The following is a 17,070-nucleotide window of genomic DNA, read 5'->3' as shown; positions in this document are numbered from 1 at the left end:
CACTGACATAGCTATTGGCCTGTTTCAATACTGGTTTCTATTGTCAATTCTATTTAGGAAAAATAATGAATTGTTAAAAATAGTCACCAAATATTAACTTGTTATCATGGTCAGGACTACAAGAAATACGTGGATACATAATAAGTGTTCTCTCTCCTCGAGCTACATAGATTCTAATAATTTTCTTTAAAAACACAATCAAATAACAATAGTGTTACATAGAAAGTGGTGAAGAAGACTTGCATTTCCACTAGTATTGTGGGCTATATACCTAAATTAATTCTTTTTGCTGATTCCAGAAAGAAGAGTGTATCAAAGAAAATATTTGAAGATATAATTCTGAGACTATCTAGAACTGAGGAGACACAAGTGATAGAACTTATGAAAGATTTAAGAAATCCGAAGATTCACAAAATTTACAAGCAGGATAAAGGAAATGAAATTTGCATCGTGGTGATAATGACGAAAACCAAAGATGAGATATAGATTTTTTAAGATGCCAGAACTAAAGGTTTACATTGAAAGGGGTAACAGCTAGACAGATGACTTCTGTCACAATGGATGTCAGAAGACAGAAATATGACAATGGCAATGTACTGAGAGAGAATAACTGTCAGCCTAAATCATTATAACCAGTGAAGGTGTCTTTCAAAATGAAAGTGATATAAAGACATTTTCTAACAAAAATTGACACGCATGCCACCTACAGATACTCTCTAAAGAAAAATTTAAATGTTGTGCTGATGGAGGATTTGAGTACCAAGAAAGAAAAAAATAGCGTACAATGTGTTGTGTGTATATATATATATGTAATACTAAATGTATGTTGATTGCATAAAACAATAATAGTCATTAAATAAAAAATTAACATGCATACATATTTGTATGTAATTTTTGATGTATAAGAATGAAGTTAAAGTGTTCTAAAATATTAGCATTGTGGGGGACAACTTAAAATATATTGATTAAATTTAGACTGACATATCAAGTGTGCAATTTATAATGTTTAGAAAACATAGAAAATAGGGTAGAAACAGAAAGTGTAACTTCCAAACTAGTAGAGGAATAAAAACAGAAAGAACAAATAATAAGTTCAAATGGAAGCTAAATCTAAGAGAAAAGAAAAAAACATAAAATAGATAGAATGTAAGGTGAAAAACAGGTCCATATATAGCATTAATTTTTGTTACCAAAATCGATTAGATTCCTCAGGGGTAAAAATTGTCATCATGCTTTAGATATACGATCCAACCTCTTCTGTTTACAAGAGACACAGCTATATCATAAATTACCAAAACAGTTGATTGTAAAAGATGAAAAGGAATTACTACGCAAATTCAAACCAAAGGAGCTGGTATAGCTATATTAATAACAGAAAAACATAGAAGTTAAGGCACAAATAATTAGTAGCCAAAAGTTTTAGTCACTCCAATGATAAAAATCCAATAGCCATGGCTACATAAGTGTTCTAAAAGACCATTCACATAATAATTTACCCTCAAGACAGAGAAAGCAAAAGACAGAGTACTAGATATTTTACTTGACACTTTTTTTGGTAATTAATAGAAAAAATTGGCTAACATTAAATAAGAGTCATAGAAAATTTAACAAATTTTAAAACTTAACCTGATATCTATATAGAGAAGACCGAGCTCAGAAACTGGAGAATTTAATCTTTCCAAGCACAAGAACATTTATAAAATTGATTGTGTACAAGGACTTCAAGCATATATGACTCCTATCTGCATTCTGATTGCAATGCACTAAACTAAAATTAAAAGATTTAAAATAAAAATCCTCATGGTTTTGAAAATTAATGTCTTCCACTTAAATGACCTTTGGGTAGAAATATATATATATATATTATAGTGGAAATTAGAAAATATTTATAACACATCAAAACCTTTGGGATAGAACTAAAGTGATGTTAAGAAGGATATGCAAAGCCTTAAATGCATATATCTTAAAAGAAAAAAATGATGAAAATTAATGAGGTAATTTGGTCTAAAATAATTTCTTAAAACTCAAAGAGAAATGAGTCCAATTTAATTAAATAAAACATCAACATAAAATGAAGAGTAGATCAATAAAATTAAAGTTGGACTTCTGAAAGACTAATGCATTGACAAATCTCTGGCAAGACTGAGGACAGAAAGAGGGAAGGGAAGAGAAGGTATGTTCCCACACTCATAAACACACCAAAATGAGAAAGAATTACTACTTACGTAAACTAAAGAAGATAAAGAATAGTGAGAAAAATTTAGAGACAACTCAGGTGAAAAAATTGAACTTGGTGCAAGGAAAAAATAGAAAATCTTAATTGTTTCATAATAAAGACTGAGTAAAGAGGCAAATTTTTCTAAAAAAAATTCAAACCTAGGTGGCTTTATTTAGCAAGTGTAAACAAAAATTTCATACTACACATTCTATTCTAAAGCACAGATTGAGGAAATCTCCACAGTTCACTTGAGGAAGATAGCATAGACCTAATATTAAACTGGGAAAAGAAGGAGCCAAGAAAAAATAATTATATTTTAGTAGAAATAATTATACTATACACAGTGGAAATAATTATATTTTAGGTCAAATAAGATTGTAATAGTAGAAAACACTTGTTAGAAAAAATATATAAATGTAGGAAAATGAAAATTCATCATATGCCAACTTTGTGTGTGTGTATGAATTACTTGTTTAAGTCTTTGGTTCATGTCTTCTGAACATCTGGGTGAAGACAACTCGAAAAATGTGTTTTTCTCACCCATAAGCATCCCCTCTGCCCTGGCCATGGTCTTCATGGGGGCCAAGAGAAACACTGCGGCCCAGATGTCTCAGGCACTTTTTCTAAGCAAAAGCAGCGGCGGAGGTGGAGACGTCCACCAGGGTTTCCAGAACCTTCTCATCGAAGTTAACAGGACCGGCACACAGTACTTGCTCTGAACCGTCAACAGGCTCTTTGGAGAGAAGACTTATGGTTTCCTCCCATCTTTCAAAGATTCCTGCCGCAAATTCAACCAAGCAGAGATGGAAGAGCTGGACTTTATCAGTGCTGCGGAGGAATCCAGGAAACACACAAACACCTGGGTAGCCCAAAGGACAGAAGGAAAAATTACAGAACTGCTGTCTCCAAATTCAGTGGACCCCATGACTTGTCTGGTTCTCGTGAATGCCATCTACTTCAAAGGAAACTGGGAGAATCAGTTTAACAAACAGCACACCAAGGAAAGGCTGTTCAAAGTCCGCAAGAATGTGGAGAAGCCTGTGCAAATGATGATCAAGAAATCCACCTTTAAAATCACCTACATCGGAGAGATATTCACGAAGATTCTGGTGCTTCCCTACGTCGGCAGGGAGCTCAATATGAGCATCACGCTTCCCCATGGAAACACCGATTTGAAAACGGTGGAAAAGGAACTTGCTTATGAGAAATTTGTCGAGTGGACGAGACCAGACCTGATGGAGGAGGAGGAGGTGGAGGTGTCCCTGCCCAGGTTTAAGCTGGGGGAGAGCTACAACATGGAGGGCGTCCTCCGCACCCTGGGTGTGACCGACGCCTTCGAGGACACCAGGGCGGATTTCTCCACGATGTCATCCCGGAAGGACCTGCTCCTGTCCCAGGTCGCGCACAAGACCTTTGTGGAGGTCGACGAGGAGGGCACAGAGGCGGCTGCGGCCACCGCCGCAGTCCTAATGCTGCGCTGAGCCAGAATCACCCCCAGGTTCTGTGCCGACCACCCTTTCCTCTTCTTTATCCAGAACAGTAAGACCATTGGGCTTCTGTTCTGTGGCTGGCTCAGCTCCCTGTGAGGAGACAGCGGCTGCAGGCAGCCCCTATGGGTCTTACTGACCCGCTTTCCCCGGTACTCCGTGACGTGCCTGCGACCCAAAGTGGCCTTGGCGACAGTCCAGAAATAAAGGGTCTGATCGAGAAAAAAAAAAAAAAAATCACTATTCTGGTGAAATAGTGGTTATCTACTTCAGATATATTTTGCAGATACCTTCTCCACTCTTGGCTTTTCATAGTCTTAATGGTGTTCTTAATTAAAGAGAAGTTCTTAATTTTGATGTAGTTTGATAAAGTAATTTGGTTTTCTCTAATGTGTAATTCTGTAGTTTCTTTTATGATTGTCCTACTTAAGGAACCATCTCCTAGTCTAAGTTTCCTAAGATAATTGCCTAATAGCTTCATAATTTTTATTTTATATTCAGAATAATTTTTACCTATATTTAGATCTACTACACATCTGGAATTTTTATGCTGTATGAAGTGAGGTATGGATGCTCAAGATCAATACTTGTTTCTATATGGACAAGCACCCATTCCTGAAAAGTGTACCCTTACCTTGCAGCAAAAGTTTCATATTTATTATAATTAGGTGAATGCTTATGTGTCAGTCTGTTTTCTCTATTATTTTCACTCTTTTGTATTAATACATCATTTCTTAAACTAAGATACACAGATAATGTGTTATCATATTCAAGATTCTCTTGGTTATTTTGTTCCATTTCATTACCATATAAATACTGAAGCACTTTTCTTTTTTCCAGCTTTATTGAGGTTTAATTGACAAAAATTATATGTAAGTTGTACAACTTGATGTTTTGATATATGTATACCTTGTGAAATAATCACCACAATCAAGCAAATTATATCCATCACTTCACATAGTTACCATTTTGTTTTTTCAAAAATTTTAATTGAGATATAATTAACATATAACTTACCAGTTTCAGATGTACAACATAATGATTTGATATTTGTATAAGTTACAAAATGATTACTACAATATCTAACTAACATCTGTCACCTCACATGGTTACATATTTTTACTCATGATGAAAATTTTTAAGATCTACTTTCTTAGCAACTTTCAAATATACAATACTTGAATAATAATACTTGCAATAATATAGTATTATTAATGATAGCCACCTTTCTATGCATTGCATCCCCATGACTTACAACTGGAAGTTTATACCTTTTTTAAATTTTATTTTATTGAAGTATAGTTGAATTGCAATGTCATGTTAGTTTCAGGTGTATAGCACAGTGATTCAGTTTTTCAGATTCTTTCCCTTTACAAGTTATTATAAAATATTGAGTATAGTTCCCTGTGCTATACAGTAGATCCTTGTTGGTTGTCTATTTTATATATTGTAGTGTGTGTGTGGAATTTTATACCTTTTGACCCCCTTTACCCATTTCATCCAACCATTCACTCCCCACCTCTGGCAATCACCAATATGTTCCCTGTATCGATCACTCTAGATTATTTATAGTACCTAATACAATGAAAATTCTATGGAAATAGTTTTAAATACAATGAAAATGCTATGTAAATAGTTGCTGGCATTCAACAAATTCAAGTTTTGCTCTTTGGAACTTCTGGGATTTTTTTGAATAATATCAATCCAAGCTTGGTTGAATCAGTGGATGTGGAATCCACAGATATGGAGAGCCAACTACATCATGGCTAAGTGGAGTTTATTCCAGGAATGTAAGGTTGGTTTCACATTTGAAAATAGTTAAGGCAATTTGCCATATCAATTGTCTGAACAAGAAAAAATATATATTACTGCAATAGTTGCAAATAAACATTTGACAAATTCAAGGCACATTCATGGTAAGACTCTTGGCAAAATAGGAATAAAAGGGAACATCTTCAACCTGAGGAAAAACATCAACAGGAAAAAAAACCCTACATTTTACATTTTGCATATGGGTAAAATGTTCAATGTTTTTCCCCAGTATATAAGAAGGCAAATGCATTTGTTGTCACCACGCCTATTCATTGTCACACTAGAAGTCTTAACCAGAGCAATAAGGCAAGAAAGCAAAATGAAAACATATAGATTGGAAAAGAAGAAAACAGTATATCTATTTGAAGATGGCATAATTGTCTTCAAAGTAAATCCCCCAAAATATCTTAAAAATATATATTGGAACTACCAAGGAGTACTGCAAGACTGTAGAACACAATTTCAATATACAATTAAATATGAGATTTAATTGTATTTCTGTATATTTGCAATAAAAAGAAATTAATAGATGAATAACCATAATAGAAAAATTATTGTTAATAGAACCATTATCATTAGAACCAAATACCCAAAAATACTTAATCATAAGTTTGGCAAAATATGTGCAGGGTCAGCATTATAATAACTACAAAATACTGTTGAACATAATCAAAGAAGACATAAATAAATGGAGAGATAGATCAGGTTTATGACTTGGATAATTCAATATTTTTAAGGAATCAATTCTTCTAAATATATCTATTCATTTAAAGCAAGCTCAACGTGCCAGAATATTTTAATTAATGGAAATAGACCACATGATTCTAAAATTTATATGAAATTGCAAAGTTAATGTAATTATAATACAATTTTGGCAAAGAACAATTAGAATGTTGTTGAAAGACTCACATTACCTAATTCCAAGACTCATTACAAAACTACAGTAGTGCCTATGGATATCACACACTTTATGCTATAAGAAATAAACTAGACTCAAAGTTTAATATGATATAATTCTATTTATGTAAAAGTCTGTAAAGTGTTAAACTACAGTGATGGCGAATATTCTGTGTTTGCAATGGGCTGAGTGTATGGAGAGGAGTGTACTCCAGAGGAGTTTGAGGAAACATGTTGGGGGTGGTAGAATTATTCTAAATCTTGACTGTGATCACTATGATGTAACTTGATTTATTTATCTAAACTCAGAACCATACTTTAACATGGGTGAATTTTATTATATGTAAATTTTAACTCAAAAACTCTAGAAAGTTTATCTATAAATTATTCAATAAAAGTAAATAATGTATTGTTTAGTGATAAAAACCTATTACTAAATTATAAATAATGTTTATTTGAGAAGAGGAATAAGACAGATACAGTAGAGAGGATTCTGCAAAGGAATTGGTGAGGTTCCAATTCTTAATCTCCATGTGGTTTCCATAGGAGCATGTTTATTATTAGTTTTCAACTGCATCTGTATGTATACATATACATTTTTCAAAATCTAAAATAAATTTCCAAAACAAATAATATTTATAAAGAGAAAGCAGTTTTCTATGAGATGAATAGAAGATGACAACTTCTGATAGTTTAGTGGGTGGAATGAATCACAAAGTAAAATCTTGGTTGCCAGTGGAGGAAATTTAATTGGCTAAGATAACAAACAGAATTTATTGGCCAATGTTATCTAGAACAATAAATAAATAAAGCATTAAAATCACTTTATACACCTGTATCTAGGGGCCTAAGACATATTTCTAGGGAGTCCTTCTTATTCATGCTCTATTTCCACCGTGCTGGCTTAATTCTCAGGCCTACTATTTGTTTTGGTAGATATAGGGTCATTATCTCTTGGCTTATGTCCTACTGATTTAGGTACTCCATAGGTTCACTTCAAGTTGCTCAAGAGAAAGTTTCACACTTGATTTTCATTGATCTAAACTGGGTTAGGTTGCAATTAAAGAAAATTAGGACCTGGACTAGTGTAATGCAAATGAGAGTGCTAAGGCAAAAAATTAAACACTCAAGCAGATCTTTCCCCATTGTACAGATAAAGAAGTTGAATCACAAAAGCTCAGGTTACATAATTATTAAGATATTAATATTTAATTTTACTTCAGATGTCTGAGTTCAAAGCCTCAACCTGCTGCTTTAGTTTGTCAAGTCTTTCGATAAGAGAAAGATAAGAGAGTTTGTTAATAATGTGAATGGTATGTAGACTCCAGAAGGATCTGGGCAAATTAGAATGGTGAATGGAACATCTAAGTATAAATTTAATGGGAAAAATAATCAGTCCTGTTGTTATTAAATAAAACAATTGCATAATATGGCTTTACTTAATGCAATTATAATATCTCAATGCTACTATTGCAATGCTGTCTTTTTCTCCCTTTATTTCTGTTGATATTTACTTTACATATTTAGATGCTCCTATGTCGGATACATAAGTATTTATGTTATATCCTCTTGTTGGATTGACCCCTTTATCATTATGTGACACCCTCCTTTGTGTTTTGTTACAATCTTTGTTTTAAAGTCTATTTTATCTGATATAAATATTAATACCTCAGCTTTCTTTTTGCTTCCATTTGCATGAAATATCTTTTTTTGCATCCCTTTACATTCGGCCTGCATGTGTCTTTAGATCTGAAGTGAGTCTCTTGTGAAAAGCATATAGAGAGATCCTGTTTTTTGTTTTCTTTCTTTTTTTTTTTTTTTTATGCATTAAGTCACCCTATGTCTTTTGATTGGAGCATTAATCCATTTCATTTAAAGTGATTATTGATAGGAACATATTGCATTTTGTTAATCTTTTTCTGGTTATTTTTGTGGTTCCTCTCTGTTCATTTCTTTTTCTTTTAGTCTCTTCACTTTGGGTTTGATGATTTTCTTTACTGTTATCTTTGGATTTCTTTGTCATTACTTTTTGTGTACGTATTATAGGCTTTGGTTTTGTGGTTACTATGAGGTTCATATATAACAATCTATATATAAAGCAGAGTATTTTAAGTTGATCCTCACTTAAGTTCAAATGCATTCTAAAACACTAAATTTTTACTACACCCCACATTTAATTTTGTTACATCATAATTTATATCTTTGTTTATTTTGTGCATCCCTTAACTATTTATTGTAGTTTTAGTTATTTTACTATATTTTTTCTTTAACTCTTCATTCTAACTTTATGAGCTGTTGTTCTACTTCCTTTAGTATATATTTGTTTTTACTAGTGAGATTTTTTTTCTTTCATATATTTTCTTATTTCTAGTTATGACATTTTCCCCCACTTAAAGCAGTTCCTTTAACATTTCTTGTCAGGTTGGTTTAGTGGTTATGAAAGCCTTTGGTTTTTGCTTGTCTGGGAAATGCTTTATCTCTCCTTCAATTCTGAATGATAACTTTGCCAGATAGTGTATTCTTGGTTGTAAGTGTTTTTTTCTTTTTCCTTCAGCACTTTGAATACATCATTCCACTCCCTTTTGGCCTGCAAAGTTTCTGCTAAGAAATTTGCTAATAGTCTTATGGGGGGGGTTCACTTATATATGTAACATAATATTTTCTTCTTGCTGCTTTTAAATTTTCTTTCTATTTAACTTTTGATATTTTAATTATAATGTGCCTTGGTGTAGATTTCTTTGGGTTCCTCTTGTTTGAAAATATCTTTGATTCCATGATCTGGATGTCTGTTTTCTTCCCCAGGTTAGGGAATTTTTTCTATCATTATTTCTTCAAATAAGTTTTCTGCCTCTTTCTCTGTGATTGCTACAATGTGAATATTAGTATGTTTGATGTTGTTAGGTTGCTCAAACAATTCCCAATAAAAATTTTATTTTTCCCTTTGGCTGCTCTGATTCAGTGATTTCTACTATCCTGTCTTCCAGATCCTTGATCTGTTCCTCTGTATCATCTAAATTGCTGTTGATTCCCTCTAGCATATTTTTCTTTTCAGTTACTATATTCTTCAACTCTGAATGGTTCTCTCTTATATTTTCTCTTTGTTGAAGCACTTATTATGTTCATCCATTCTTCTCTTGAGTTTTGTGAGTATCTTTATGACCACTACTTTGAATTCTTTGTCAGGTAGATTACCTATCTCTATATCATTAACATATGTTTTTGAGTTTTGTCTTGTTCTTTCATTTTGAAATATTTCATTGTTTCCTCATTTTGTGTGTCTCTCTGTGTATGTTTCTGTGTATTAGACCGAACTGTTAACTCTCTCAGTCTTGAAGGAGTGGCCATGTTTAGAGGATGATCTTTCTCCTTCAACCCTACCCTAGATCTTGGCTGTCTGTAGAATCTTTGTGGTTGTCTATACCACCTGATTCATTCTTGATATATGTTCCTGTTGTTGAGAGTGTGTTGAAACACATCTCGATATGGTCCCTTTGTTGTGGAGCAGGTATTCACCTAGTTCTCAGGTCCCTTTCAGAGGGAATTGATCTATATGTCACTGTATATTTGTTATGTTAATGATAGGAAGTAAGTTCAGGTACCACCATCATGAAATGCCTCCTTTTGACTGAATCTAGGCATCACAATTTAAACTGTGACATTGACAAACTGAAATGTGTCCAGGTAAAGTAATCATCATGAAAAGTAAATCAGTACAACACATATGAAAAATAGTTTTCTTTGACTAAAGAATATTCATGGGGAAATTTCTTTTTATATCATCTAAATTCTATTACTTGGAAGAAAGATTACACCTTCATCTTCATGGCCACAGAGTTTTTGGACCAAGAGTTTAAATATATAAGGAAAAAAGATGTCAGTTTGCTATAAGAAAGACAGTTCTAATAATCAAAATTTCCAAATAACTAGACCACCCTTGGATATCAGGATTTTTCTTTCCTTGAAGATTTTAATTGGAGAACATAGATTTTCTCTTAGGGAGATTTGTTCAGGGATTTTTGCACTGGGAAGCCTTGCAAATCTGTTGTTAAATAATCTTTTATTTTCAGGATTTACCAATGAATCATAATTATATGATACAAAACCCATTAGAAAAAAAAAAAACCAAATATATAACAAAGCCCCTTAATTTATGACTCCTCCACCATCCTTTTTTAAAGCTCATAAATCCAAAACCATGTAATTTAGTATTTTATTATATATCCCATCTTCTAAAAGAATCTAAAGATAAGGTATTCAGAGCAGATAAAATTAGTGGAATATTAGGGAAGTTGTTACACTGATTAAGATTATTTTGTGCTTCATTAGCCTTTTATCCAATACTCTCTTCTTATTTTTGAGTGTTACTTATCTCCAGGTATCCGGAACATTTTCTCATCATTCTTACAAACTACTGAAACCAGATCTTAGCTCTCTAATGCCTATTCTCCTTAGGTTCCCTTTACATCTTATATAATCTAAATGATTTGTCAGCAAATATGATTAATTCAAGAATGCCAACATGTTAATGAATCATAATCAATTAATATCAATACACATATTTGTATCTTCTAAAGATAACTTTTAATCATTTAATTTTTGCACTGAAAGAATAATTACAATGGACTTAGAGCCAGTGTCAGGTTTTGGTTGTAAGACAAAATCTTTTTGTTCCTAAAATCCCATCTTGAACTTATCTCTTCTAACCTTCTGACAAGCATGAATCAAGTGGATACCACCAGTCGATATTACCTTTTATTAAGCAAAGAAAAGAGAAAATTATTCTTCTATTCAATATTCAATTCCCCTTTTCCCATAATTTGTATGGCCATTTTGATAACCTCAGGCACAAAGCAGGAATTAGAGGCCAGTGTCTTTATCAAAGTCGTGAGCCCTGAGTGGAAAAACCTCTTCTCAGTCAGCAGTTCAGAATTCCCGCCCCAACTATTTATCTCATGAAATTATGTTTACAAAAGATGATCTGAACTTTTGAATTAGACTTTTTCCTGATTCATAGTTTGCCACTCTCCCAACTTTCTGGTGCTAAGTTGGACAGGGATAACAACGGGAAGCCACTGAGAGCAGAAATAAAGCAGAGGAGAAGAGATTTATCTCTGTTTCTTGTACACTCATGAAAGGTAATGTCTGCAGATTTTCAGGAGCCCAGTCTTAAAATACTTATCTGGAAATGCCTGCTCCTTGTCTTGCTTGAAACCAAAGTCTGTTTTAGCACTGTCACCCTGTCAATGTAAGAACTTTACTTAGTATTAAACGTGGCCTGGCAGAATCCTAAGTATCTGTGAGGCTACATTAGTTCTATGGTTCCTGTGCTCCAGTGACCATGACTTAAAGACAATATCAACTGCAAGGTTCTTCTTCCTACTTCTAATTTTTCAAGATAACCATTAGCTAGATTAATTTTTTTCTTAACTCTTTTATCTGTCTTTTCCTCACCAACTTATGTCTTTCAGATGACAAGTCTTTTATCTTAGACTGAATAGGGAAACAGTGCTTCTTTTCCAAAAATGTTTATGATTTCTCTAAGCCTAATTTAATTTACTTTTAAAATGTAGTCCTACATGGCCTTTATTAGCACTGTGCTGTAACTCAGCTTCATTATTACGTTTGTGCTCCTTTAACAATGCTTTTAACTTAGCAAAAGATCTTATTGCAATGCAGATGATGGCACACCAAGCATTAAATAAATTTAATATTAATATTACTGGAGATCTCCTCTATGACCAAACAACATTTCACTCCCATTACAGTGTTTATGGGAATGATTTGCAATACTGAATAAGATATAATTCTTTAATGATAGTCCAATAAAAAGGATATAATTTTATGGTTGCACAAATGTCTTTCCCCTCAATAAAATTTTTAGTTATGTGAACACTTTGCCTTTCAGAATGACTTATGAATAAAATTTCTACCTTGACTTGTGCATTAATCAGGGGAGGGGGAGCAAAATCTATTTTTCAAAACATGACCCAACCACCTAATGACTTGTTTAACTGGCCATCAATCTTTGTAGCTGCCAAATCTTTTCTCTTTCCTTCCAATGAACTGGCATAATGCTGATTTGGGTCATATGTAGACACAAAATGCCTTCTTTCCTAGGGGAATAATTATTAACATTTCCTCAGAGCTGTTTGAAGGGTATTTCTGGTCGTAGCTCTTTTCTCCCCCCAAGAAAAGCCATTCTGTTCTCTGCTTTTTCCTGCCCCCATTTGAGGAGTGATGAAAAAAAGCAAATTATCTTCAGGAAAGATGAGACATACAAAAGTGTTTCTATAAGTTTCAGTGAAAAAGACAGCTTAGATTCTATCTAAGGAAGCAATTTTATGTAAATTTTTCTTGGCTCTTTGCATCACTTTTTCTGAATCCTAATCCTATATAATTCATGAGTTTGGCCCTAAATTATATGGTCTTGAGCAACAAAACTCTCTTCAACTTCTCAGCTCAAACATTTACATATAAATACACAATATCACCACCAGTACCACCACAAATTGTATCTTTGTCAAGTGTCTTAGTCCATTTAGCTTGCTATAACAGAATGCCATAGACTGGGTGGCTTATGAACAACAGAAATTTATTTGTCATGATTCTGGAAGCTAAGAAGTCCAAGGTCAAAGTGCTGGCCAATTTGGTGTCTGGTGAGAGCTCCCTTCCTGGTTCATAGATGGCCATCTTTCTCTGTGTTTACACGGCTGCAGGGGTTGAGGAAGTTCTCTAGTGCCCTTTTTTAAGAGCACTAATCTCATTTGTGATGGGTCCATCTTCATGACCTAATCACCTCCCAAAGGCCCCATTTCCAAATATCATCACACTAAATGTTAGGATTTAACATATGGATTTGGGAGGGCACAAATATTTAGTCACTAGCACCATATTTCTTAATGACATACACTGCCCAAGAACCTGGTCATGGGAAGAGTTTCATCAGGGCTTCCAGCATTTATAGACTAGATATGACTGAAACTGTTATGAACTTTATTTTTCTGAAACCACATGCTTTACTTCTAACTCCTTCATTCCATTGGGCACTTTCATCAGACATTATTGATTACCAGTTATTATTTTTAGAACTAGTAAATAGTTTTCCTTTAGCTCTTTCAAACCAGACATGTCAGCTAAGTTTTCTGTTTTGTATTGTCTGCCTTGCCTAAAGATGTTCTTAGTTTGATAAAACTACTTCTAGTAAAAAGCAACAAAATAAAATCATCTGAGATCCCATTTTCTAAATCCATGGTTCTATAAATCTCTTAAAAGTCATTGCTTTAGGATGGTTAGTTCTTATTAACTTTCTTGGAGTTACAACAAAAGAACATTTTTTTAAATTAATTAATTAATTTATTTATTTATTTTTGGCTGTGTTGGGTCTTCGTTTCTGTGCGAGGGCTTTCTCTAGTTGGCGGCGAGCGGAGGCCACTCTTCATCGCGGTGCGCGGGCCTCTAACTGTCATGGCCTCTCTTGTTGCGGAGCACAGGCTCCAGACGCGCAGGCTCAGTAGTTGTGGCTCACGGGCCTAGTTGCTCCGCGGCATGTGGGATCTTCCCAGACACGGGCTCGAACCCGTGTCCCCTGCATTGGCAGGCAGATTCTCAACCACTGCGCCACCAGGGAAGCCCTTGAACATTTTTTTTTATGAGTGAGATAATGAGTTTTATACCTTGCTTAATTAGATTATCTTTGTGACATGGGTTTCAAGTAAAAAGTATGTAGGTTGCAGGGGAAAGGGTTATACTTGCTTGCATCATTGCTCAGACAGGTGTTTATTCACACCTGCTCAAGTAATTCAATGTAATTCATATAGCCAATTACCTTTATCCCCTCCAAAAGAGACACTAGTACAAAAAAAAAAAATTCCTAGCAAAAGAATAAACTCATGTGCCAGAATTTATTGGATGTGTACATATACATAAACGCTCACACATACAATGTGTGTTTGCAATACAATTAATTAAAAAATTTTAAATTAGAACCGAAGGAGCTAGGGTCAGACTGTTTGGTTATAAACACCAGGGCTACCTTTTTCTAGCTGTGTTCCCTTCAGTAAATCTTATAACTTCTCTGGAATTCTTTTTTTCCTTCATTTTTAAATGGCAATGAAATTCAAAAGTCCAGTCTTACTTTTCTGATGATGTTATTATCAGGATCAAATAATAAAATATATTTGTCAATTCTCCAAATACTGAAACTTACTATATACATGTTATTGAAAAATCTATATGAAAAATTTACCCCGCTGATTGCTGATATTTAGAATGGCATTCTAAATATAAATCAATTGGATCTTTCTTTTTCTTTTTTTCCTAGTACTTTTATGAAAAGTTTAGCTGCTTTTGAGTTAGCCATGGGCTATTAAGGAATATACTGATAGCTCGGTATTTTCAACCTTCTTTTACACAACCTTGTCAATTAATGCCGCCTTTTAAATATATGCAATAGGAAGTAAGTCCCTTATTACTTGAGGAGACATCCCAAACCTGGCTTATCACCACCATTTTCTCATGGTAAGGGGAACTTAGGTCTTTGTCTTTCACATTTGTTTTTCTATTTGCATCCATTTCTTGTAGAGTTCTGACCATGTAACAGGAAGTGTTAACTCAGTTGCTGATGGAATGCAACTGCACATATCAAAATTACCATCCTGGGGTAACTGTCAGCTTAGTGCATTAGCTAAGGATACAATTACATTGTGACATTTGGATAATTGTCAGGCCACAAAGACAAATTTGCTGACTCTAAGTTCCAAAGCTGACCTTTTCACAGTGAGCTAATTGGAAGGGGTCCCTTCCTTCTCAGGAACCTCCTATTTAGCATCTTTAAATTGCTTACCTAAACATTTACCAGCATTAGGATACATAATGCAGTCACTTCCACTTAATCTGATCCCTGGATCATGTTATATTTATCACTTGATTTGAAAGATTAAACCCTATCAGCCTTGTTCTCTAGTCAATGGTAAATATTTCAAGCAGATTTTTAATAGATAATTCAATTCTAAGACTTCCAGAAACGCCACTTTTAGAGGCAATGAAAGTGAACGATTAAAAAAACACAAAATATAAAAGGAATTATGAAGGGCTGAGTCAAGACTATGAAGATACTAAGGCTAAATTTGAAAACCTTTCATACCATTGGAGATGAGAATTTGAATAAGACAAACACAAATGTTAACCTAATAGGTGAGTCATCTCATTTCCTTCTAGAACTCAAAATCTCAGTTGCTTTGTTGTATCAGTACAAGAGACATTTCATAGACATTTACATCTTCAAACTGAAAACTCAGATTTAAATTTCTATTCACTAATATTTCAAGATTTGTGTGCAGTGACTGCATATATATATATATATATATATATGTACATTATATGTATGTATATGAAATATGAATATTCAAGCTTACTTATTCTCTGTACACTCCAGTCTGAATTAACAGAACTGTAAAAAATGTAAGAATGATCATAGAGTAACACACAAAAGAATAATATAGCTTTATCCACCAGAAGTCAATATTGCAGGAGGGATGTATTAATTATCTATTATTACCTAGTAAAATCTGACAAAACTTAACTGCTCAAAACATGTATTATCTCACAGTCTTTGTGGGCTAGGAATCTTGGTATAGCTTAACTGGGTTTTTTGGATAAGGGTCTTTTATAAGACTGCATGCTCTCACAAGTCTGTTGGGGCTGCAGTCTCAACTGAAAGCTAGATTGGGGAAGAATTGAGTTCCAAGTTCACTCACATTGTGTTTGGCTTGTTTCCATTCCTCATGGGCTGTCAAATTAAGGCCACAATTCCTCAATGATTTTGGCCAGAGACTGCTCTCAGTTCCTTGTCACATGGGTCTCTCCATTGGGTAGCTCACAACATGCCAGTTTGCTTCATCAGAGCAAGCAAGGAAGATGATGATGATGATGATGAGAGAGAAATGCAGAGAACATAAGAAGGTAAGAGTTGGAGTACGAGAAAGAAGGAAGTCATGGTGTTTTTCGTCTAAATTTGAAAATGATGGTCTATCACTTTTACAACTTTCTATTTATTAGAGGCAAATTACTAGGTTCATCTAACACTCAAGAAGAGAGGACTGCACAAGGATGTGGATCATTGAGATTATTTTAGAAGGCTGCCTAGCATAAGAAAAATAGGGGCTTTGTTTTCCTTATTCTCGAAGATGATGTGGGAGGCTTTTCATGCTTGAGTGGAGGCCCATACCACCAACTATATTTCTTACCAAATTCTCTACTTACCTAATATAAAAAGATAAATGGATAGATAGATAAATAGATAAATAGATAGATAGAGGTATAAGTATAGATATAGCTATAAAACAGGAATGTTCAGCCTTCCATTGGGTAAAGCAGCAAAATTCAATGAGATTGTTTGAAGTTGACTGACATATTAACTTGTAAGAAAAAATATATTCCATATTACAAGTAGAGACACTAGAAACAATACATTTTACATATCTTATGAATTTGTGATATCATTTTTGAAAATTATTTCAAATGCTTTAATCATCTGAATACTTCTTCAGGTGAGCATACATGTAGTGAACTCAGCAGTGGTAGCTGTTACATTATTTAATAAGAAACACTTTCTAGTAATAAATGACTTTAATATTCAATTTAAAGCCATATTGAACA

General features: G+C 33.8%; 1 protein-coding gene across 1 annotated transcript; it reads left to right on the top strand.

Annotated features, from left to right (window-relative positions):
• The first annotated feature begins 2,958 nt into the window (after positions 1-2,958).
• Positions 2,959-3,699, top strand: LOC132376790 (serpin B6-like). The gene has a single exon (XM_059942638.1). It carries the CDS (start codon positions 3,022-3,024, stop codon positions 3,697-3,699), a length of 678 nt encoding a protein of 225 aa, XP_059798621.1. The 5' UTR covers positions 2,959-3,021.
• Positions 3,700-17,070: the final 13,371 nt, after the last annotated feature.

This window comes from Balaenoptera ricei, chromosome 13, assembly GCF_028023285.1.
Source record: "Balaenoptera ricei isolate mBalRic1 chromosome 13, mBalRic1.hap2, whole genome shotgun sequence".
NCBI classification, from domain to species: Eukaryota; Metazoa; Chordata; class Mammalia; order Artiodactyla; family Balaenopteridae; genus Balaenoptera; species Balaenoptera ricei.
Note: the sequence above shows the minus strand (reverse complement) of the source record. Positions and strands in the feature narration are given on the sequence as shown.